Source organism: Pieris rapae, chromosome 1 (assembly GCF_905147795.1).
Source record: "Pieris rapae chromosome 1, ilPieRapa1.1, whole genome shotgun sequence".
Classification (NCBI taxonomy): domain Eukaryota; kingdom Metazoa; phylum Arthropoda; class Insecta; order Lepidoptera; family Pieridae; genus Pieris; species Pieris rapae.
The window spans coordinates 6,177,947-6,203,510 of NC_059509.1; the positions used below are offsets into that span (position 1 = coordinate 6,177,947).

The following is a 25,564-nucleotide window of genomic DNA, read 5'->3' on the forward strand; positions in this document are numbered from 1 at the left end:
AAAAACACCAAAACCATTAAGGTGAGGTAAGGCACCTTGGTGCCTGAAAGACTGCACAACAGTAAAAATAAATCCTTACAAAATATGTAAGTTAAATCAATACACAAACAGAACGATTAAATTAAACAGAGAAATTTTGGAATATCTTATATTTATGGAGCCAAGCAATCGCATCCCACGTTAAAATTACTTTTGACTGAGCTAGCGTGTGGTAAATAATTATTTTAAGTTTATAAGGAATACGTATATTTAAAATAGTTGCAAGGTGTCCTTATTTGGTTTCTATCTATTCTATATATCTATTCTATCAAAAACATTGACCCTTTTTCGCACTCCACTACTGCTTTGTTTAAGAGTAAAATAAAGCAACTGTCTTTACTGTCTTAACTCTATTATTATGTGTTTTGTTGTCATATTTTTTTTTTTGTATCATATGGTTGTATAAGTGTAACCTATTGTGGATGCGTCCAGTGTGTTTGTTTCGTGTTTTATTTTTGACTTTGTTTTTATTATAAGGATGTTTCTGTTTGGTTTCCGAATAAATAAATAAATAAATAATAAATTTATTACAAATATGTTCATTATGACGTTTCATTTTATTAATTAACCACCCCTAAACCTGGACAGTCTAATTCATTCCGCAAGTGTTCGTCGTGATTATGTGTGTGACACTTACGTTAATTATTTAAACATAATTTAATTTAACCGACGATACATAACTTTAATCCGATAAAAAAGTGTTTTCTTTAAATATAAGTGTAGTCGACGTATTGGATATTATCGGAAATGATCGTGTTATATATAACTTTAGTTTTTCCCACACTCGTAAATTGTAATATATTACAATTTATGAGTGTGGGAAAAACTAAAGATCTCATTTTGGCTTTGAGTGTGCGACGGTTCCTAACATTTGGTCCGCTTCTTATTACCTATACACATACATTTATATTTCACTAAACTTATTTTATATAAGATTAGGTTACATAAATCGATTAAGGGAGATTTTATTATCAAGTTGGTTATGCAAACGTTGATTACCGATTCAGCAGAACCGTAGTACCATTTAATTAAAGCATCAAAATCATCTTGCAACAGCGAAAGGGCATGTTGCATGTGGCAAGGCAAGTATCGTCAGCAAACTGGTAGCAGGAGCAAGACTTTATACTCTGTTGCATGTCATTAACATTCGCCAAAAAGTGCAGTACGGCCAAAAACAGATCCTTCTGGATATTTTAAACATTAAGTTGATATTTAAAAAATTCAGGAACCATATAAGAAATCTAGTCGACTAAAATCATTTTTTATCAATAAAATTATTATTATTATGATTCGTTGGTCATTACCAGGTTCAATTTTTAATTAATCATATTTTTTTATTGAATCCACTTCCCGTTTTTTATTGTATTTTTTAATATTGTGACATTATAGTCTAACATCCGGTGATTACTAAAACTAATATTCAATAAATTTGATTAAGCGTTCATCTGTTAACTTTAATAAACATAATTTTTGTTGCAATGGTAAAAGATTAATTTTCTTCAAAAAAAAAACGATAATTTAATATTTTCTGAACTTCATTTTTTATATGCAGTACAAATAGTCAGACATTATAAAATACATTTTACCAAACTATTTCATAAATACAACTTAAGGAATATTTAATAGTTTTTGTTTGTTTGTTTGAACGAAAATACATATTTTTTAAATATGTACTATATTAGTCATAATAACTACAGAAAAACAATATATTGATTGTAAGTACTACAACAAGTGGGACAGTATTTAATGTACCGCCAAAAAAATACTTTTATATGCGCCATGTTGATTTATGTAGCACAAAATTTGCATTTAATAAAAATCCAATTTTAAATAAACATACATCACACATTCCAAAAGCCGCCATCTATGGGTGACAAAGTTATTTAAAGCATTTAAAACTGTAACTTAAACTGTTAACATTTAACTTTTGTACTGAATGGAGCGATAATAGTAAGTAGTAAGTAAGATAATGTAGTTTGAAAACTTCAATTAATTATTAACCTTAATTAAGTATTTAACAACTGCATTTGCGTCATAGCACGTACCGATTAAATCTGTTTTGCTACGTAAAGTCTGCAATAAAGAAATGCTAGTAGTATCGAAGTGGACAATGATTTTTAAACAAAATCGTAGGTGTGAACGAATTTGCTCTTTAAACCCGTCTGTATGGTATCTAACACGTTATTAATAGAAGGTGAGTTTGGTGCAAATTGAAATGGCGAAAGGGAACAATAATATCCATGCAGCGCACCAACAAAATGCCTCTCTTGACGTCACAGGTGACCTTGTAAAAACAGATATTTTTTAGTTGATAATAAACAATGGTATTAACGTGTCGTGTGTTATTGTAGATACTTGAATAAATCATATATAACGAACGCGTTCAGTGCCCTTCGTGGTCCGTAAAACCCGATCCAGAAAAGGTCGATATACTTTCCCTGTAAAATCTACACTACTAAATACTACATACTAAATACAAAATACATACTTATTTAAATGCATTAGAATTAATCAAATACTTCAAGGAGTGTACATTTTTATCAGTTTTTCCCGCGTTGTATGAATACATTAGGCACCTAGTTTACAAACACAGGGACCTTTGATACCTTATCAGAACGTTTTTATACATCGCTTACGCAATATTTATGTAATGGTAGGTTTCGTTACGGTATAAAATATTGTTATCGAGAAAATGGTTTAACCATTATATACCTACAATTCTTGAACAAAATTTCAGTTCTATGGATTTAATGCGGTCGTAAGTTTATTGAGGTTATTGGGTTTGTGTGTCTCATGATATCTTTTACGTGTCTATGAGTCGAGCAAATACGAAATGTACCATTGATATGTTATACTAGTATTAGCTTTTCTACTACGAAACAGCTTGTTTAGATATGGTATTTCAATTAAATTTTATTGTATTATCCCAAAGAATTTAATAAATATATTGAGTGCATACGTTAATTAATAAATTTTAATATGTATCACTAGCTTTAAGAAGTATACATAGAGGAGGTTCGGGTGGTCAGTATTCTCCCCAGGATCGTCGGGTTACTGTTTCCAAATTCTGGGCTGGACTGTCTAAAATGCCTTTCATTCTTCGGAATCTAGTAAAAAGTTATATAGGCCACGATGTTTATTAAAAAAAACAATAAATATAGTGTTTTCAGAATGTTTGTACCAAATAAATATAAAATTTTGATAACATGAAATCTTCAGTTAAGTTAGCTAATTAGGGTTTTTAGTTCAATCACTTTTAAAGAGTTGTGATTGCAACTGAGGGGAATCCTCTGCTACGTAAACGCCGAATTTAATTGCAAATTTGGAAGTGGGTTTTTTGTTTGAGATTCTTATGACTATGTGACAATTTCGCAGTAGACATGACAAAGCCAAAGCTATAAAAATCGTTTAAAAATATTTTGTACGTACAAGCCCACGCCAACAGAGCGCTAATGTGAACATGATTGCAAACATTTTTTAACTGTCCAAAATATTAAGAAGAACGGGTTTATTTCATATATGAATATATGGATCGGGCATACACAATTAATTATAACACAAAATCTAACAACACAAGTACTTTTAAAGGTTTCAAATACCTAGCTAAGAACGCTAGAACCTATAATTTTGTAGCGTAAAATTATGGGAGTTATAAAGATGTGTGCAATGAGATTGATCTACAGTGGATCGACTGTAGACCTAGTAAAAGTATTCATATATTTTCGATAAGTCTAGTGTGTGAAGTGAAATTTAAAAGTCCCTAATTATACGTTTAGTTTTGCTGCTAATAAAACTTTACCTTAGGCTACTATTCAGCTACGAGGTCGGGGGTGTGGTGACTCGGTATAAGCGACCCACTTTCTAACCTTCCTGTTTGATGACGTCGCTAGTATTATTTGGGTCATGAGGGCGCCTGAGGTAAGAGGAATTGCTTTGCCTATCGTCGATAAAAAACCTTAATGTCAGACCATGTAAAGAAGTGTATGTATCTAAATATTGAAGATCTTTTTAACCCTATATAACAGTATCTACATTAGTGTTATTGATTGAATTGTTCTTTAAGCATTACTCTATATAATCTCTATTAGTCATGTAAATATTTATTAGTTTCTTACATTTTATGAACGGCGGTTTCGGCATTAACTAAGCAACAAATTTTATTATATTTCGTGTTTCTCATATGTCTTTTAAAACTGTGGCGACTTGAATCCACGCGATTTAATACCTTATAACTTTTTTAACAGTGTTTTTTGCTTACTACTTACTTAAACTGGAAGAGCTGCCCAATCAAACACGGCTAATTTATAACCTTAATATAGCTTAAAAATTTTACGAGTAATAGGTCAAAATCTGCATTTACTTTTTATTCCGATTTATTTATTTATTTATTTATTAAGTCTACAACATCATATATATTCCGAAATCTACTGATAATTTTATAAAATCTTCAGTGATAATTATGGAACTGCAATCTCATTATGAAATCGAATTTATTTTTTTAGCGCATTATTGCGTTTATCGTTTTTAATTATTACTATTTAACCCAGTACATAACAGTTGTAATATAAGTTTATAATGGTGGAATTAAAAATAATAGGGAAAATGCTGAAAATATTATAATGCATTGTCTGGTAATAACATTCCGTGCGTATTCTTAAAGTCCTGTTTTAAAACATAAATAGGTAGAAAAATAAAAAAAGTTTTCTCTCTATTGATTGAGTAGTGTATCGGATTGATGTTCACGGAGAGATTTGCAGCTTGCACGCGGGTGCCATGAGGTTATTGCATGTGTAGTTACTACTTATCAAAGATGTACGTTCTCAGATGTCTTTTGTTTTATTATAGTCCATACTTTTTATTCAATTAATATAAAAAAGGTGAATTGTTCAACTAAAGATTTTACATTAATTTTGAATAACTATAAATCATCGACATGTTCAACGCTATCAATATTAAATTAATTAAAAAATATAGTACTCTTATTAATATATTAATCCGTTTATATTATTCTAATTAAATACTTTTTAAAATCTAGTTTATGCAATAACGGAATAAAAAACTTTATTAAACACGTTACATTTTGAACTATAAATTTTCTTAAGTGGAATAACATAGATATTTAACATACCCAAAGTAATATTGATAGCTATTTTATGCTGAAACTACCCGATTAATAATAATTTTTATTCAAACTAGCATATAAGGTAAAATTAATTAAGTCCTATGCATCATTATAAGAATCTGAGATGAAAGCCTCAGAGTAAGAACTTAGACAGTCCAGATTGCAGAGGAAAACTTTCTAGAAATTGAAATATTTATCTACATATATAGGTGTGACCGTTGATGTAGAACAATAACAATCGTTCCTGTTAGCGTTATCAATTTATCAGTGACTCAATGCGGTTAACAAAATTAAAAATGTACGGTGTGTATCCTCTTTATCCACTCATGTATTCAACATTTTTTATTCTTGGTTCTAATAAATAATAATAAAAAAAGTAATATTATTTGTTAGTTCCTACTGTTAGTAAATTTCTTGTATTTTTTATTTTGAAATTTCATTTTTTTTCACTCGTGTCAATTCAGGGTCACCTGTTAAGACAGGATTGTTTTTTATAAATAAATAAATAAAAGTAGGCCCTGTTAGATACTAAGTACTTCTGTAGGCAATTTTGTTTTTTTTTAAATGATACCGGTCTCTATAAACAGTTTACACTGCCAGAAGCAAGTGCGTTGCTTGTTCGCTTTTCGTTGTTCGTTGCTTTTTGTCGCTCTTTTCTTGAAGGAAATCATGTAGGTGATTACTTAATAAACCCATAATTTTTAATTAATAGTATTATATAATAATATACTAAATAATTGTATATTATTATATTATACTATTAATAATATACAATAATTCCAGAAAAAAATATCATCGTATTTATTTTATTTACAGACGTCTAAAATTTGATTCACGTTTGTGTATTTGTTGTATTACTTTTAGAATTTTCAAATTTAAATTTAAACTTTTGTATTTACAATTTACCAATCTTAGTTATAGTTAAGTTTTGTTTAATTTATGATTTTTATACTTTGTAAACAAAATTCTACTAATCTTATTAATAATAATTGTCGATCCCTTAATTCATATTTTAGTTATCATTTAGGTACACGCAAAAGAGAAAAGTAAAGTATAATTACTGATGTGGTTGGTAGACACAATTAGCATACAATCACATAATGAAATACACATGAATCCTGACTCCTTATCCTCCTTAAATGACTGCATAACTCAGTGCATTTTATTTTCAGAATGGGATATAATTACATAGAGGAGATAAGACGAAAAACGTCAACGGGAAGCAAGACGCGAGTAGCTAGTGCATAAAACAGTGAGAGGCAGTAAACATTAAAGAAATGGCAGTTAGATATGGAAAAATACAAGACACAGTGCGTAATTTAAAGCTTCTGACGTCTAAAAGAAACACTGAAATCTTTTAAAAGAACATTGTTAAATTTCCTGGAAACATCTTATTGCGTACACTGTTAATAGTAGTAAAAACAATTTACAAATAAAAGAAACAATAAAACTTTTTTGATTTGGTATTTTAGTCGCGTCATAACGATTGTTTGAACAGAACCAATCAATTATGTACAGAAACCAAAAATTTGAACAATTTTTTTAAATCGTATTTTTATATGCATTAAAATTTACTGCATAAATAATGTTTTGCTAATACTTACAAAATATTCAGCGGAACTCTGCTCGGCAAGAGTTGGTGTGAGCAAGCATCCTGGTGAAGATGGGGCAGTGGCAGCAGGAGGTGGTGGAGCCAAGGACATTAGTTCTCCAGCCGATGCTGACATGCCTCCGGCCGCCGCCAAACTTCTCAAACGATCGGCTAAATCCGTATGACCACCACTAAAAGCCTTTCCACTACCACACTCCTTACTGCTACATAGGTTGTCGATTATACGAGGTCTACGAAGCTTTCGTGATGCTGCACGCCATCGTCTCAGCCTGCATGCCGCGTTATTTAAAACTTCCTCGGTCTCCTGACACGTCTTAAGCTCTTCGTCGGAATTCGCAAGATCAGCATCTAAAATTTCATCTATATAAGGCAGCTTTTGTTCGGTGATGGACGGAGATGGTGTATCATCAGAGGGAACCATGCTAGAAGGTCCCAAGAAATCTCTTAAGGCAAATGCCAGTTTTTGGTCCGAACTAAGGCCCGCCGGAGCAATGCTTCCAACATTCTCTGCAGCCACATATTTAACTTCCTCGTTTCTATCGTCCTTTGGTTCACTTATGGAAGTCGAATCTTCATTAGAGTTTATATCAATATTTATTTCTTGACTTTGTGAAGGCATTCTGACAATTGTATATCTACCTACTTTCAAAAATAATTATTATAATGTCATTTTCCACAGTAAATTAACGCACAGTTTATGATGATTTTTTGTTCATAAATTTCACACACATTTATAAACATAGTGATCCCAAATACTACACGAATCTTACGTTCAATCTGGTGTGGCAATTCCTCACGCTATAACTACTCGTATGTGCCTAAGCTCACGGTTATGATCGATGTTAAAATGTATCACTTTCATAATAACTGCGGCGCACTGAAATCGCAAAGAAAATTATGTGTGTTTATGAAAATAGATTACGCAAATCGATCATAAGCCGCAGAAACACCACGGATTATTATGCGTCAAAACGAAACACAATCAACCTCGTATAAACTCGGGCAGTGTGCGCAAACTGAACACTATACACTCGCTAGCGGCTGCCGAGTACCGCTGTCATCATACTATACCTATATTTAACGGACTCGATTGTACACTTCTTGTTTGTATCAATATAAAGTAAGCATGCGCGTTGTAATTTCATGTTGAGCAACGCCCCGGTGTGGCTATTTCTAGAACTACATTATTATGTTATTGCCTTCTGCGTCATCGCTATCATGTAACTACATGATAGTCGCGTGCGAAACTCAAAATACAACTAAGAAGACAGTTTACTTTGCATTCGATAGATGGCGTGGTAATAACTATTAAATGAGTTCGATTAAAATAATAAAAATCCACTACATATTTAATTATTTTACATTAGGGTTTTTTCGCCTGAAAACTATATAATATACTACTAAAAACCTTATGCTATAAGCTTAAAGATTATATTATACACATATTTATTTTTACGGACCCAAAAATCGTAAATAAGTTATACTTATGTACTATATTTATTATTAACTAATCACGAGATATATGTTTAATAAGATAAAATTAGCGCCTGTCAAAATTAAAAAGCCAAAACATATAATCATTAGCAGTAGCTTATATTGGCAGGGAATTAGGTTATATGTTTAGAGGTTGTTTTAGTGCATTATACGACAGGCATTAATATACACATTAAAATTTAAGTTTTATGTTTCACAACTTTACGTTTTTATTTATATTTATATAAATGAGAAAATATAAATTTATTGATATAATGTTGCAGTTGTTATCCAATAATTTTAGGTTTATATAATGGAATAGATAATTATGGTTATTTACATAGAGAAAAATGATTCACACGTTTGCTATTATTATCCGGTCTGACAATTCTAAAATATTTTCATAATAAAATGGAAATTACATTACATCATCGTTCATAATTTAGGATAGTCTCGACATGGATATAGATTTTAGGAAAATTATTTACAAACTAAAGATACACCGAGTGTACCGTGTAGCCGTGTTAGCATTGTCTCATAAATGTTACTTTGACAGTGTTTTAATATTTATTCTAATGTTTAACCTATTAAATTAACATTTAATAGTTTAACTTTAAATTATTAAATGTTAACTCACATTGCATTACCTTCTCAAACAAATACTATTTATACTACATTCTCGACAGAAAATATGACAATAAAATTATGATATTATTATTATTATTACATAGCATAAGGTTCATAACTACAATATGTGCTCTGTTACTATACCCTAAGTTTTGATGACAGACACTGAAATAATGTCGGTATTAAAAAAATACTTACCTCATATTAAAATTGTAGCAGATTAACATTTAATCCGCACTTGACGCATTGAGTCAATTTACCGCCCTATGATCACAGTTATATACCATGAAGGCTGCAATTGTTGGGGAATACCACCAATTGCTTACTAAGGACGTATTTAATGTCGGCCCATCACTGCCTGAACATATGTCTATAATACAGAGCACGTTTTAGTGCGGGCCTTATTACGATAGTGGGTCGAATGGTTCATCATGTGTCTCTGGTTATTGACAGCGTGTTTAGGATTATTGCCTTCAAATCCCTCACAAAATGCACAAATAGTTATAGTGCAAGGGGTTCCAGCACCAATCTTGCAGCCAACTGCAGCTCCAGCTACAGTACCGACTACAGTGACAGCAACAGCAGCTACCACAATGGCGACGACGAAAATGCCGGCGCCATTGCCGACAAATCCAACGATGACTTCGGCACCACCAACACCAATGACAACCATGATGACCACAGCGCAACCGACAACTGTGACCGTCGCTCCAACTACTGCTGCTCCAACTACTGCTGCTCCAACTACTGCTGCTCCAACCACCGCTGCTCCAACTACTGCTGCTCCCACAACAGCACCTACAACACGAGCTTCCACTCCTGGTAATACAGTCTCATCTACGTTTCAAACAACAAGTACTATGCGTACCACAATTGCTAGTCCATCAACATTGCCGAATTCATTTATTATAAGTTCATCGCCTTCGACCATTTTTTCAGATATATCTGATGGAATAATTGTGCTTTGTGATAATCCTGATGCGATATGTGTTTCTAATCCTGATGACAATACTACAGGACAGCTGCTGATTGATCCCAGACTAGGCTCTACACCGGCGGCAGAGTTCCGACTACCACCCATAGAATACAGTCAAGCAAACCCTTCGTTTGACAGTGCTGTTAAATTTCCCCGTGAGAAGAGAAGAATAAAAGAGAATCAAGTTGCGGAATACGTGTACAGTAATTTAAACAATCACAGAATTCGAAAGAGGCAAAGCAACTGCCGCTGTGTAGCTTCTGGCACCTGTATCAGATCGTCGGGTAATGGCATGATCGATATCAGAATAGTTACACCTGTAAGTACAATTATAATAATATTTATGATATTAAATTTTTCCGGTAATTTTCATATTTTTTATTTTTATTTGTTTTTAGACCATGATGCCCTGTCCTGCAGGCCAAGAATATTGTTGTGGTGCTACCACAACCGCAACGATTGCATGTGGGACACTGCAGACGCCACCATTGCCTGTAGTTACGCCAGGTGCTGGGCAAGCTAGTTTCGGAGAATATCCTTGGCAGGTACATGTAATGAAATACAATTGTTACAATAATCGACATTATACTTAGCTAATCAAATTTAATTTATATTTCAGGCATTAATTTTAACGAAACAGAATGATTACATTGCCGGTGGTGTCTTAATAGATCAACTTAATGTTATAACGGTTATACATAGGCTTTCCACTTACATGTAAGTATCGAGGCGTTACTCTTGCAATTTAAATACCACGCGTAAAAGTTTTACTAAGATTGATATAATTCTAGAGTCTCGGGAAACGCTCCTAATGTCAAGGTGCGTTTAGGTGAATGGGATGCTGCTGGTACCTACGAACCTGTCCCTTTCCAGGAATATACAGTAACGAAGGTGTTTACTCACCCCTCCTTCAACCCCAATACGCTGCAATACGATATTGCAGTTTTACGTTTGTCAGCAACTGTACCTCTGACACCCATGACGGGTTCAACGATGACTATTAATAGAGCATGTCTTCCGCCAACATCGGCTACTACTTATACAGGCCAAAGGTATATTTATTTTTTATTTATTATAATAGTATGATAAACTTGTTAGCTCGTAGACACGTACAGAGAATTTATATTTTATATATAGTCGCTTAAAAACTTCTTGCATGATAATTTTGTAAAAAAAATTCAAAAAAAATTGTGAAAAAATTCATGCCATTCGTATTATAGGTCCTACTTTTAAATTCTATACAGTTTAGTAACTCAGAAAACACAAGACCTTCATATTATTTTTTTTAAGATGTTGGGTAGCAGGATGGGGAAAAGATATGTTTGGAATGCAAGGGCAATTCCAGCAGATCCTGAAAGAAGTAGATGTACCGATAGTTGCTCCTGCCACTTGTCAGACGCAGTTACAGAGTGCGCGTCTCGGGCCGACGTACGTTCTAGACACTACCTCTTTTGTATGTGCTGGAGGCGAAGCTAATAAGGATTCTTGTACTGTAAGTATTGTTATAGGAAATCGAAACAAAGTCAGTCAACTCCTCTTTTGTATGGCATTATTGTTTTAAAATAATATCTCTGCTGTAGTGCATATACATATTTTTATATTAAAATAAGAAATTAAAAATAGTTTACACATACAGTAGTAGTACGTTAACAGTCCTTGCAAGGTAGGTCATTAGACCCTACTAATATGTAAAACTCAACGCAGGATAAAAACTTACCCATTAGAGCATTTATAAAAATATGTAGGCAACTGTTAAGTTTGAAATCAAAAAACGATGTTAAAGTGTAACCGAACTCATTTATAAATATCTGGTTTTGTAGGGTGATGGAGGATCAGGTCTGGTATGTCAAGTGCAAGGACAGTGGGTCGTGGTGGGTCTGGTTGCCTGGGGACTTGGCTGCGCCAACGCAAACGTTCCCGCTGCCTATGTGAATGTAGCAGCTTTATTGCCTTGGATACAGCAACAAGTCGCTACGGCATGATATTTTTTTTATGTTTAAGTCACTTACTGTAGAATTATTTTTTATTTATATTGAATACCAAAACCAGAGGCTTTTAATTTCGCTTAATGTAAAAAATAAAACGTACATAACATGTTATAATTTTGTATAATACTCTAAAACATATAGAGAAGCTTAACTAATAAACATAACAGTTTTTAATAGCGATTTACAAAACATTGTAAATCATGTTTGAGGCGAAATTAAAAATACGAAATCTACCAAGGATTACTTGTATATACTAACGTATATGGCGTTCTAAACGCTCAATAACAAAATATAGTTAAGAATTAACATTAACAGTTTAATTAACTAGAATATACCTAGGACGTCATCTAGTATTGCAGCGGGAGCCTGGCCCACGAAGGACGATATCATTCATAGCTTTATATACTAAATCTTAATATCTAATTACACTTCTTTGTGCTTGTGTTTGGCATAAACTCGATGCACTACTTCATTCCTCATCAGGTTTTTCTTGTTTCACTATAGGCGATACAGATTCTGTGGACGTTGGCGGAATAGGTGGCGGAGAAGATACTTCAATGTATTCATCATTCTTCTCTTCTTTAACCTCACTCTCTTGCTTAACTTGTACTTCCGCAACTGGGGAAGACAAAGTTTTAGGGGACGTATCAGACTGAAGCGCAACCCAAGCTGATGCACCCCTGGCGTAGGCCTCATAAAATACTCTTTGAGCTAATTCAGCTTCCTCGAGGTGGATTAACGCATGATTATCCAACTCCGCTCTGAAGAAGAATTTCAGACCGCAACGGCCGCAATCGTAGGGTCTTGTAGCAGCTGGATGTTCTGGCAGATGCCTTTGAAGACCGGCTGCGCTCGTGAATACAGCAGAACAAAGATAGCAACTGAAAGAACCAATGCCAGCGAAGGTATGTTCAATAAGATGTGTTTGAAGACGAGTAGGAGACTCTAAGGCTCGCCGACAAAGTCTACAGTCATTGTCTGACGGCGGAGGAGGTCTTGGGGCAGCATGCCTTACATAACATGAGGAACAAGCTCTCACACCTTCACCGGCCTCGCTCTGTGATAGGGTTTTTAAGCAAATAGCGCATCTTTGCTCATCTTCATTGGGTCGTAAATGGAATCTTGCGTGGAGACGTGCTTCCGGTTCCGAAGCTAAAGTCTGTCTGCATATAATACAAGGAGCGGGTAAAGTTGGATGATGCCGAGCCATGTGAGTTAAAAAGGCCTCTTCAGAGGGTAGCCTTGAACGGCATCTTGCACAGGTGTCACCGGCAACCACCTGAAAAGACAAAATTTGGATTAAAATAACAATACGAGGATGTAATCGCCAAAATAGCCAGTATTTCATTAACGTGTAGTAGTTTTTAATTAAAATATTACATTCTAAGGTTTAATTAGTACCTTGCAGTGCGTGAGCTTATGTTCAGCAAGCACGGCAGCTGAAGGTAATACTTCATCACAAATCAGGCACTTGTGTCTCGCAACAGTTGTTCCAGAATGAGCCCTCGTATGGGCTTCAAGTTCGGCTCTACTTCGCGTTCGCTCCCCACAATATGCACATTGCAATGCCACTGCCCCATTTTTACGACGACGCTCTTCCGTTCCTTGGTTTTCGCCCGTGATACACGGCGAACATGTCTCTTCCACAGCGTTGTTATTTTCAGAACGCTTTCTCGATAAATCACCATTTAAATCCTAAAAAAATAGTTTCTAACTTTAATATTTAATGTACATGTACATTTAACAAATTTATAGTAATACTGATGCCCACAACTCAGTCTATGTAAATGAAATGTATGGTTATGGTTATAGTTATTATAGTCAAAATCCATTACATATAGTAGTACAATATTTTCCTAATCGCACTTCAAAACTATGAATAAAAACACACTCAGTTCCTACTGAGTGTTTTTTCCACTCTAGATGTTTAGATACCAGATTTTATAGTAAATACATGTTCTTGAAATAATTGATACCAACCTGAGGAATAGCATGATGGACTTGCATGTGTCGCTCCAGCAAGTACTGAACGGCAAAAGTATCAGAGCAGGTCGGTACAGGGCATCTATACGTATGGTGGGCTGCTGCGTGTTCTCTTAAGGCCCTGGCTCCAGCCACCACAGCCCCACATGCACATCTTGCTGCAGCATGCCTGTTTCGTACGTGGGCAGTACATTCTGCTTCAGACCGCAAAGCGCCACCATTGGTGCCACATGAACGGCAAACCCAAATTTTACTTTCCCCACTATGAGCTACTGCAAAGTGGACCTGAAGCAAATAAACTCTATATTACTCATAATGAACTGGTAGGCAAACTTTTTATTTTAGTCTATGTAATAATATATAATTTTGTTTACTTCAATAAATAAATATAAGGTTATATATAATATGTATTAACGGCGTTGCATACAATTACAAATCAAGATTTTATTTAAATCGAATCAGTAGGCTTTGTAAGAAAATGCGGATACAATATAGATAATCACTCACCTGAATAGCAACTTTGGATTCGAAGACTTCCTTACACAAAGTGCAACGGTATAGACTGTGCGCATGATGTTCAAATAAGTGTTTCTGTAAATCATCAGGTGTTGAAAAACTTCGGGAGCAACTATTACACGTGTACTCGCAAGACACAGCTAAGTAATGAGCTGCCAAATGCCTTTCTGATGCCACTGGGTCTGTGAATGTAGCGCCACAATGCAAACATGGCGTGGGTCCTGATTTACTTATATCGTTTCCTTCTTCGAGGTGTCCTTTCAAATGCGCGCGGAAGGCTTCAAAATCGGGTAATGCAGCGTCGCATTGATTGCACAACAAAGTGCTTGGTGATAATACCGACTGGGGAATCACGCTTGCACTTGATCTTGGCCTTTTCATTGGAGGCGTTTCGTCTGACCCGCGTCGGCTGAGATCTGTAGGGGCTGGTTGATCTACAGGGCCTTCGCCATTTAACAGTGCTGAGTGTGATGAGCGTACGTGAAGTTGCAGTTGCTCCATGCTAGTAAAGGCGTCACGTGTGCAATAAATGCAAGCTAGGAGAGTGGGTGGTGGTTGCGAAGCGACTCGGCGAGGTGGAGTCATATCACCGTGGGTTGTCGTCATGTGCGCCTGAAATAAAACCAATTAGTATGTTAAGGTTGATCAATTCCGAATCTAGGTGATATATCACATGTATGTACCATTTTTCAATATAAGATTTCATTTTTATATATTTCTCGTGACTTTATTAGCATTAGCAATATTGCACTACAATCCACTTCTCTTATATATTTTTAACACACCATTGGGATTTAATGTTCATAGTTTGTAAAAGCACAATATATATATCCATCTAAATACGTAGCCTTCTAAGTCATACCAATTCTACTGAAATTAAATTATATAAATAATAAGAAATAAATTCCCTCCAAAATTCAGTGATAATAAATCGTGTATCGACACATCAAGGTGGGTAACGCCCGAGCGTTCATGAAATTAATACTAAATGATCATGATTTTTTTATTTTTATTTTTATTTTTTGTACTCCTACAGCTAACACAAAACACATATAATATCAAACAAATACACCGAGAACATAGCCACAGATGGAATACATGATATGTTATAACTAAAAAGATTTACAAAAAGGAACAAACAAACAAACAAAAAATGATAGTTGAATAGATTAGTTAATTCAATTACTTGTAACATATCTGGTCGCCGGAATGTTTCTCCACATCGGACACATCTTAGTGCCCTTTTACGGTCAACCTCCCGCCCATCTCTGTCTCTCTTGTGACCCTGCATGTGAGAGGTCAGAGCTGCAGCTGTATTGTACCCACGATTGCACACCGTACATTGGAAAGGCTTTTGATTATCATGTGTCTTCATGTGAATTTTCAGGTGATCACTGAAATATGCAGTAGGTATACAATTAAAAATGTAAAAAAATATTATAAAGATCGTACAGAAACAGTTCACGGACGCTTTGTTATATATACATATAATAATCATTTTATAAAACAAAAATCATTTATCAGATATTATCCGTTTAATATATAACGATCCACGTCTTTGAATGTAAGCTTCATAGTTAATCGTTGAAATAAGTAATAAACATTATAAAGCCACTAATGCGTTTAAAGTACATCAGAGACGAGAATGTTAAAATTGAATAAAATAAATCATCATTGTGACAGTGTAATTTGTCATCTGAGACACAAGTACTCACATAAAGCACGGACAAAATAGAACTAACAAAGGGGCTTTTCATGCAAACTACAGAATAGAGGCGTTCGCCCAAACACCTCCACTAATGGGCACTGGCATGCCCGTTTAGGTACGGACATTTATTTTTGTAAGACCCTCGCCGCCATTTGTCAGCGCATCATCTCTTTTCATTTGGCTCTTCGTTGAGTCGACAAATTGCGTGGAATTAGTCACATGACCACAGAGAGGTGACGAAAAAGGTGACGCGTCGTTTCTTGCCCGTAAATCGTGTTTTGTGGTGTGACTTATGGTGATCAATCTTACTCCGCGGTCATTGTTATGCAAGCATCTTCATTTGTATTTAATTCTTTAACCTTTTGAGTATTTAACTCATATGGAATTTCATTGTAAAAAACTCTCTTTTCGTTTCGTATGAGCTTATATTTAGATTTAAGAAAATGGATTTGAAGGTCTGGTTTTAATTTACATATGAAATTTTGTCTTGTGTCTATAAAAATTATTATTGATATATCGTCTTTGAGATATTATTATTGATTACATTAAATAGTTTATACTAAAAAGAGGATGGCCATAAATACAAAATGTTGATAATATTCCTTTCAATGAAAAAAATAATAATGGCTCGAAGTTAAATGTTATTATATAATATAGAGAAATCAACTAGCTTTTTTTAGCTAATTAATACCATTTAAGAATAAAGTAAAAAGCCGGCAACGCACTCGCGAGCCCTCTAGCATCGAGTGTGTCCATAGGCGACGGTATCACTTAACATCAGATGAGCCTCCTGCCCGTTTGCCCCCTGTTCTATAAAAAAAATATATGTACTGTATTTTTGTAAAAATATCGTTAGTTTACCTTCGCGAGAATGCGGATTCGCAATGTGCGCAGCGATACTTTCTGTCACCAGTATGCAATTTGACGTGGCGATCCCGGGACCTCTTGTGTTTGAATAATCTTGCGCAAAATTCACAGCGAAACGGCATTTGATCCGAATGAGTCTGCAAAATGAAGACACAAATACATATACATCATACAAGACCGTATTTATATTTATGTAGCTAAGAATTAGCATAATGTAAATAAGTACCTAAACAATAATATGACTTCGTTTAATAGATTTCTTATTAATTGCATAATACCATAATGTTCAGATCATCTTATCTTATCTTATTCCAAATATTGATAAAAGTGTGCCAATAATCAATCGACGGATTGCAATAGCCATTTGTCGATACAAGCTAATCATGGTATGTTGGATCGGTGTACCTTTGTATGAAAATGACACTTCAACTGTGCCAATATCCTATCTTAAGATTTTCACTATCACCAGTTTTTATAATAATAAATATGTTCTAAACCTAGACATATATATTTTAATATTATTAGTACAGTTTTATTTACTTTATTTGGTTTATATTGATTATCAAATATGAGCGAAGATATTGCATTTTATCCGTCGCGAAAAATGGATTGTCTTGCAGGTAGGAGATCGATCGACTGTCGCAGTCTGAGATTGTTTTCAATCTGACAGTGCGGATTAATTATTGGGTTCGGGCGTAAAGCACGGGAAGTCTGCTAAGACACCTTAATTATCACGCGGAGCTCTACGGGCAGGATCAGATGTTTAAGGTAACGGGATTTTCAAATCGGATTTATTGTTATAGAACAACATTTTAAAACACCTATTAACCACATATATAAATTACTTTCGTATGCTGTTGGAGTATCGTGCACCTTCAACTATGAAAATTTGGAGCAACCACCTCAACCGTGCGTTTAAATAAAATCTGAACACATATTTTTCTCAACATTTATTATTTTTTTCTAGGCTATCTTGGTATACCCAGTATACCAGTGAAGTATATCATAACATTTAGTTTCAGTTTAGAATATGTACAAATTTCGTTAAACTAACTAACTACGAATCCGAATGGTATACCTACCTACTGTATCTACCTTTAATATATAACGGTGTGTTCATTAGTATGATTTTGGTTTGCGGGGGAAATTTCTGGTATGTAAGAAAGTACCAACTCTACTAACATTATTACAATAAGCTGATGGAAGATAAAATATTGATTTACCATTACTAAATTATTGTTAGCAACAATACGGCGAATAGATTCTATGATTAAATTCCGAGCCGGGATCTGTATCAATTATCTAATAAAGGATCGAAAACATCGCAGTGATTGACACCTTTCTATCTTAAATTTAAGAAGCGACCACGACTTTATGTTTAATAAAAAAAACAATTGAATAAAAACAAAACCTGACTATAGAAAAGTATGTCCTACCAGCAGACTATTAACTTTTTACTTTAAATTTATGTATTTTAAGTTACTATTGAATTAGTTAAAATACGTCTCTATTTGTAAAAATGTCTACAGATAAACAATGGATTATTCATAAGGTAATTATGGTAATGGGTGTACAGTCGTTGGAAGTGGAAGAATAGCGTTGGCCTTCACACCACTGAACCTGACTTAAGGTTCTGTCCAAAACTGACAACGTTTCACGCTTTTACTAAACTGCTTAAGCGATTATGGTTTAGACGTTGAATCTTAACATTTGAATGATCGACATTACTCATACAATTGTTTTTGTAGTCGATTTCGGCACCGTATTGTATTGGACGGGTGTCAAATACTACTACTAGTAGAGTACTATTAATCGAAACGGAGATGGAGATTTACTACGAGTTTATGACATTTTCCTTTGAATTATTGTTATGTAGAGGGAGGGTAAAACTTGCTGAGTTTCTTGCCCGTTCTTCTCAGAACAAGGCCTCCTGGTAGTTTTGCGAACGGATGGCGTAGTTTTCCTCTTTCGCAAATTTTGTGAACGTTTTCACATTCATAAGCATGCCCTAAGACGCATCTAAATTGAATAAATGAATTTTGATTTATTGGATTTACAATGTTTACATACACATATCAATGGTGCTTCAAACTGTTTAGTTCTGGGCCTCAGAGATCTGTATTAGTTCAGGTGATCAGCCTTGAATGAATGAACGATAATCTTGCAAAAATACAGGTTAAACTGATGTTTTTCAGTTGCATATCATCAACTAAACATCATTTCCTAACTAAACTACATTTTTAATGTTACAAACGTCTCAACTATCTACAGTTTGCTATAAAGATTTAGAGAAAATTTATAAAGCTTACAAGATTACAGGCATCGTTAGCAAAGTTGTAAATTCTAATTGAAACACTTGTTATGATTTTATCAGCGATTGACATGCATACGTATTTGCGCTAGCGCATAAATGTTGCGTAGGCAGCATTTATAGGAGCATCCTATAGCAGAACAGATACTATATATACTAATTAAATACTTTTTGAAATGAATTATAAGACAATAAGCATATTTTTAAATAAACATACTTAAATTATTCTATTCCCTCATTAAATTATCTATGTAAAAACATACATACATATATATATAGATAAATACATATATGTATGTATGTTATAATATTATTATTATAAAGTTTAGTATTATATATATATATATATAATATCAATCACACGTAGTACGGGACTTGGTAATTGATTAAGTAGCTATGTGTTATTTGACCCAACTAGTGAGTAGATTCACGACTTCGTGCAAAGAATCAATAAGCAGTATTTAAATTACAAATACTCGACGGGAGCTGGCCCCTGGGTGCTGACTGCACAAGCATCCCCGATGCGCGTACGATAAGATACCGTAACACACTTTATAGCGAAACTACACGCGAATATTAAACTTAATTTATAACAACATACGCCGTGGGAGAGTCAGACATAAATGTTCATACGTTGTTAAGTTTTCCGAGTAAAGCGCACCAAAAGACATTCGAAACTAGTTTAAGCGGCTTGATAGCCAATAAAGCACCGAAATGACGGGCTACCGAGACTTTCCCAGGTGCCGTAACGCGATGACATCGCCGGTTCACACAGCCGCTGCCCAGAGGTCATCAGTACAGGCTCGAATAATAGTCCCAGTCTCTCATTATTCTACATACCAACTTTAATTTGAAAAAGTAATTTTTAAATTGAAATATAGACTGTATTACGGACAATTATGCAGCTATTTAATGTAGGTTTGCTTTATTCAGTTTGTTAAAGTAGATTAGAACCTGAAGTAATACTTTACGAAAGCACTGATTAAAATATTATAATAGATAAAGAAATAGCTGTGTGTAGTTTGAGATTTATCTCGAACCTATTTCCGGCCGTCACAGCCTGTCTCTGAGCTAAGACGCGATCTTCCCGATACATTTGTCGGCACACACCTCGCCTGGAGATTGATATCTGCAAAGGTGACTGCAATTGCATGCCGATTATCTAATAGAATCCTTTTACGATTTTTCCATATAAAAGAATGCTTTCTCGGAACATGTGCAGAACTTTTGACACGGCTAGATGCAAATCTAGTTGAACTGTAGTAGGGATTATGCAAAGTGACGGTTCTATTTGCCTTATCTAGTCTACATCTGTCCCGGCGTGTGTCATATAATCGTGGTGCGGTTACAGTGGCATTGCACAAAGGAGCCGAGATATACGGCCTCTGTAATGGGCCAGACGTCAGCCTTTGAGGGCCGTGGACTGGCTCGCAACTGCGATTCATATCTATACGCACTGGCTTTCCAAATGGGCCGTTTTGGACTATGCTTACTAATGAAGCTCGAAATTTGTATGATAGAACCGGAGAATTCGTAGATATGACGATTCTAATAGCTATTGTTGTCAAGCTTGTTGTGTTACAAGTTAACCTTACCACAGTCCATGGCTTGAGATGTAATCTTAATATTACAAAAGCAAAATTTTGCAATTGTGTACGAACCTGTTCATGTTTCTTTAAGTAGGACAGCCTGGGAAACGCCTTATCACAGAACTGACACTGGTAGGGCGTGTGCTCAGTTGCGCCGAGCGTGAAGGGTGGATCTCCTTCGGCTTCAGGATCAGCAGCGTCAGCAGATGTTGGTGTCGAGGTTGGAGAAGGTGAAGGTTCAGGTGTGGAGGATGGCCAAGAGCTTGCTGCCGCGCTTCCTACGCTGCCCAGTGCCTCTGTTACAATAAAATACATTGAATGTTGAATATTATATAATTACCAATTATATATAATGTAGCAGTATTTATATAAACATTAAAAATAGAAAAACTATATTAAGTAACCATATTATTAAGGATAAAATATAACTTAAATTTTTTTTAAGACAGGTGGAACACTTTGAAATAGTAATGTACAGTATACGAAAATGGAAGACAATTATTCTAAAAGTTGGGCTTCGAAGGGACTGTTACAGATAATTTACGTTATATGGTTACGGCAGATTTCCGAAATATAAACAAATTGAATGTGCCGCTATGAGGAGCACGCAAATGATGACTAATGTGAGATGAGATCAGGATCTATGGCCGTGGTGAAATTTACCCCGATGAGTGTTTCAAACAATTTTTATATATTTCTCAGTTTCCCTCATCATTGTAAAAAAATCATATTATTTGTAAAATTGTTTTATGTATTTTTTTTATAGAACAGGGGCAAACGGGCAGGAGGCTCCCCTGATGTTAAGTGATACCACCGCCCATGGACACTCTCGATGCTAGAGGGCTGTATGAGGAATTTGTACGCTCTATATACCTATGAATTTATTTTATTTTTATAGGCTTTTACAATAAATTATAACAAAAATTGGCTTCTTGAATTCTTTCACCGTACAATCAACTAAACATGGTGGACAATCGCATGCACGCACATTTTAATGACTAAAACAACATGAAAATTAAAAATATGTTATTTGATATTCCATTTTACAAACATTATTACTGCTTTTTGTGTTATTTCAATTGATTATACTTATAAATATAAATATAGATAAATAATACTAAACAATCAATAAATTTACTTTAAAAATCCATATTCTAACAGTCACCGCCTATCTCTGACATAATTTTCCTTTTACGACGTAACCAGCTATTTTCATACTTTATATCGCGTGTAATAAGGGAAACTATTTATATCAATCTGTCTTCCTTCACGCCCCGGATACGCGTAACGACCGTAATGGAGAAAATAATGACAATTGAATTCAGCCATGAAGTAAGACAGCTTAATTAAGTAGCTTGCATTATTATAACGAATTGGTTATAAATAATGTATGGTGAGGTAAAATTATATATTTTTTATTAAGGTAGCCAACAGCTTTTATAAAAAATATATAACCAAATGTATATATTAAAAAAGAATTCCCAACATAGTAAAATATAAATATAAAATATATATATATATATAAATTTTGGTCTGTCTGTGCGTACGTATATATGTGTATTTTTACAGTTTTTTTTTATAGAACAGGGGGCAAACGGGCAGGAGGCTCAGTTGATGTTAAGTGATACCGCCGCCCATGGACACTCTCAATGCACAAGGGCTCGCGAGTGCGTTAGGTAACTAAGTTATGTTATTTCTTGAGCAAAATTGTATTTTAACAAGGGGAGAAATACAGTCGTTACTTAGAAAGTGCATCTTATTGTATACCTACATCATACGAGGTATACTCCCAGAATGTTTACGAAATTCTCTCTGTCAACTTTTTAGATTAGTCTAACTCGTATATCTGTATAGGATAATAAATAATTCTGTATAGGATATGTATAATTAACAATGATTGTTGGCAATTCTTCGGGTGACTTAGCGCCGTGGTGGGCGGCGGAAGCTGACTTCCTAATTGCGTCGTATGAGACACCTCAACCGGCGCCTCGACAATCAGCGCCAATCGCCAAATGCTGGTGTGAAAACCTACACTGACCGTTGTCATGGACCGGACTGGGTTGTCTGATCGCCGATATTATGGCACGCGAAGTGAGCGACAAATAAGATAAACTTTGAAATATATTCCTAAATCAGTCGGTTTTTATTTCTCTGTAATTGCGAGATAAATTTACTACAACTTCAGGTTATACTTAGTAATATAACAACAAAATTGTATATTGCTTAAAAACTTTGAGAGAGATTTTTGTAATTAATGTAAAATGCAAGTAGACTTTATATACAGAAACGAAGTTATTATACTGGATTTTAGTATATTTAAATTAAGGAATTTTAAACATATGATATCTAAAAATAAAACATATCAGTAATACTTTAAATTATAGTTATTTTTATTAGTTTTAAATATATATTGACATCTCAGGGGGATTTACAAAACCTCTACTCATGATGAGCCAAAGCCATAAACAATTCTGACATTTAGTACTATTAATTAGGTTTTTAAAATCTTTAACACACTAATTATTCCGCACTAAGCTTAATTTACAAATTAATTCGTTGATTAATTTTCCAGCTCATTGAGTATTTAAAATAAGCAAAGTTGTAATTCTGTAGCTGTTGAAAAATCACTGTGAATAATTTGAAGGGTATACTCGTACAGGTAAGTATGAAGTAATTATTTATTTACGCTTGATAGATCTTCTCATTACAATTACTCAGGGGTGTAATTGTTTAAAGTGTTATTTATACTATGTTTACATAATAGGACACTATTTTTGATTCAATTACAACACCAGTATGCATACGTTTCGGAGAGTTTATTGCCAGTTCTTCTCTTCCGTTCTACGCCCTTGATTTGAGAACTGGCAGTGAAGTTTCTTGTTTTCTAAACTCTTAATTACAATTTAATACGTTATACGAGTCTCCTGACAAATATATATGCTAAAAAACTCAAAAGTGAGAAAAACTGAATATATATCTAAATGCAAACAGTTTTATAGCTAACCTTACCAAAGCAATATAATAAATAATACTTTTCAGAAGAGAATATCATTTAATTATACTTTAATAGTTATAATCACGCGGTTAAATCATTAATCTTACTTTACGTACATAAGAATATCTACACGAAATGTTATAAATATACATCAATTTTTTTATAAATGTAGAAAAGTTATATTGTGTTCCTGTTAAAAATAATTTATGAATAGGTAACTTACTGTAGGTAGCGAGAAAAGGTTTTTTACGTAGATAAAAATCATATATTTTATTTTAGATTTAAGTGATATATTCTACATTATATAACTCGATTTATTTTTAATTAAAAATATTAGACTGTGCAGGTGTTTGTTTAGGCTTGTGAAAAGGCTGATTAATATAGTACTTTCATGATAAAAAACTCGTTAAATCTGTTCTAAAATGATCAAAATTCATTAGCTTAATGTACATTATTTTTTACTTGCTTTTATTGAGGCGTTATTAAAACACAGGGTTCCCAATAAGGCCAAAATCACATTTTAGTTATTTTTATTTGCAAAAGTGCTAATTTTGTTCCAAAAGCAATTTTGTTACATTTATTACAAATTTTAATACACAAATATAAATATTTCAAATTTCCAGTGCGTCGTGATTATATGCATGTTAGATAGTAAAAAAAATAAAGTATGCCTTATTTAGGTCACCTACCTTATTTGAAAAGTTAAAAAATTAGAATAAATGCGTTTTTATGTAAAAATAAAACTTACCTTTAATATCGTCGGTCGACACTTCGTGATTTTCTTTATTAGCTTGAATTTTCTCTATCAAATGTTCTAATCTACTGCTATTGCCTTTAAATAACATGATCATATCGTCGGCACCCTCACAGCGGGGCTACATCGGTTCCCTGGTGTTTGTTTTGTCAGAGTTCCCGCAGGTGCATTGACTTCAAAATTTTGATGTTTTTTTGAGGGCAAAGTTATCGCAAGTGCAAATTAATGCGCAACGCGTGTCCGACAGGTGGCACTAATTGAAGGGGTGCCCGTTCTGCTAAATACGGTTCCTTTCCGCCAATTATTTAGGTGACTGTTATTGACCGCGTAATTAGCGGTAATCGGAACGCACCTTTTCATTCGAGTCTTTCGTGTCAGGTGAACGAAGATTTAATGCAGTTGTGCAACGCGCGCGACAACGTTGAGCTTTGCGATGCGACTGTGAGGTTCTAATGGGCGTCGGAGGCAGTGCGCCCGGGCCTTTGCACCTCAGCACCCGAACGCCCCGCCTAGGCCTAATGGACGCCCCGCCTACTGCTTCCCCCTTCCCCCCTTGCACCCAACTATAAGTTTTACTATACTTTTACCAAGACCGCGTTTCGACTTTAATGAAGGAAGTATACAACTCATGAAGTTAAATTTACACAATACTTTAAAATAAGAATGAAAATGATAAATCTTAATGGAAATTCGTAAAATCCCACACGTAATCAATCGTTGGCAATATGACGCATTCATTTTGTCTCAAATGAGAGAGTCGATATTCACAAACGTGAAATGTGACAGCGGGATGACACTAAAAGCTTTTTGAATACGGTGTACGGTTTTCCCGAGCTTTTCCTTTCCACTTTTGTTATGAGTAGCGCGACCAATGGGCGCTAATGCCTCCAACAAAGTGGAATCTGTAAATATTACATTGTTTGTACGACTGTTGTAACGAGGGTGGTGTTGAGGTGGGCTTTAAGAACATCTATGCCAGTTTCTCTCTACTAAACATATTAAAC

The 25,564-nt window shown here is 34.4% G+C and overlaps 3 protein-coding genes and 1 long non-coding RNA gene across 4 annotated transcripts in view; 2 read left to right on the forward strand and 2 right to left on the reverse strand.

Moving 5' to 3' along the window:
• Positions 1 to 8,045, reverse strand: part of LOC110995808 (C-Maf-inducing protein) — a 28,302-nt gene extending 20,257 nt beyond the window's left edge. The window contains exon 1 of the mRNA XM_022263151.2: positions 6,766 to 8,045. Coding sequence (XP_022118843.2) covers positions 6,766 to 7,392 — 627 coding nt within the window. The 5' untranslated portion in view covers positions 7,393 to 8,045. The remainder of the gene's footprint in view (positions 1 to 6,765) is intronic.
• On the forward strand, positions 2,069 to 6,707 carry LOC110995809. The gene is made up of 3 exons (XR_006750576.1): positions 2,069 to 2,462; positions 3,844 to 3,957; positions 6,334 to 6,707. It is a non-coding gene; the product is annotated as an uncharacterized LOC110995809 (long non-coding RNA).
• Positions 8,046 to 8,979: 934 nt separating the features above from the next.
• On the forward strand, positions 8,980 to 11,853 carry LOC110995814 (phenoloxidase-activating factor 2). The gene is made up of 7 exons (XM_022263159.2): positions 8,980 to 9,695; positions 9,891 to 10,168; positions 10,248 to 10,394; positions 10,469 to 10,566; positions 10,641 to 10,901; positions 11,140 to 11,341; positions 11,670 to 11,853. Exons 1-7 carry the CDS (start codon positions 9,305 to 9,307, stop codon positions 11,829 to 11,831), a joined length of 1,539 nt encoding a protein of 512 aa, XP_022118851.2. The 5' UTR covers positions 8,980 to 9,304; the 3' UTR covers positions 11,832 to 11,853.
• A 134-nt stretch (positions 11,854 to 11,987) lies between these two features.
• LOC110995841 (zinc finger protein 423 homolog) lies at positions 11,988 to 24,990 on the reverse strand. Its single transcript, XM_045630283.1, has 8 exons — positions 24,555 to 24,990; positions 20,884 to 21,107; positions 16,906 to 17,048; positions 15,523 to 15,730; positions 14,328 to 14,948; positions 13,818 to 14,105; positions 13,239 to 13,532; positions 11,988 to 13,116 (listed from the first exon to the last, which is right to left on the reverse strand). The coding sequence occupies exons 1-8, from the start codon at positions 24,655 to 24,657 to the stop codon at positions 12,307 to 12,309; spliced, it is 2,691 nt and encodes an 896-aa protein (XP_045486239.1). The 5' UTR covers positions 24,658 to 24,990; the 3' UTR covers positions 11,988 to 12,306.
• Positions 24,991 to 25,564: the final 574 nt, after the last annotated feature.

Bases quoted from the DNA above. Each gene is read 5' to 3' on its own strand.
- LOC110995814 (XM_022263159.2), top strand. From the start codon at position 9,305: ATGTGTCTCTGGTTATTGACAGCGTGTTTAGGATTATTGCCTTCAAAT. The intron at 9,696-9,890 runs GTAATACAGTCT...ACAATACTACAG, and splicing joins AACACGAGCTTCCACTCCTG to GACAGCTGCTGATTGATCCC. The intron at 11,342-11,669 runs GTAAGTATTGTT...CTGGTTTTGTAG, and splicing joins CTAATAAGGATTCTTGTACT to GGTGATGGAGGATCAGGTCT.
- LOC110995841 (XM_045630283.1), bottom strand. From the start codon at position 24,657: ATGATCATGTTATTTAAAGGCAATAGCAGTAGATTAGAACATTTGATA. The intron at 21,108-24,554 runs GTAAGTTTTATT...TTATTGTAACAG, and splicing joins GTCGACCGACGATATTAAAG to AGGCACTGGGCAGCGTAGGA. The intron at 13,533-13,817 runs GTTGGTATCAAT...CTATTTTTTTAG, and splicing joins TCCATCATGCTATTCCTCAG to GATTTAAATGGTGATTTATC.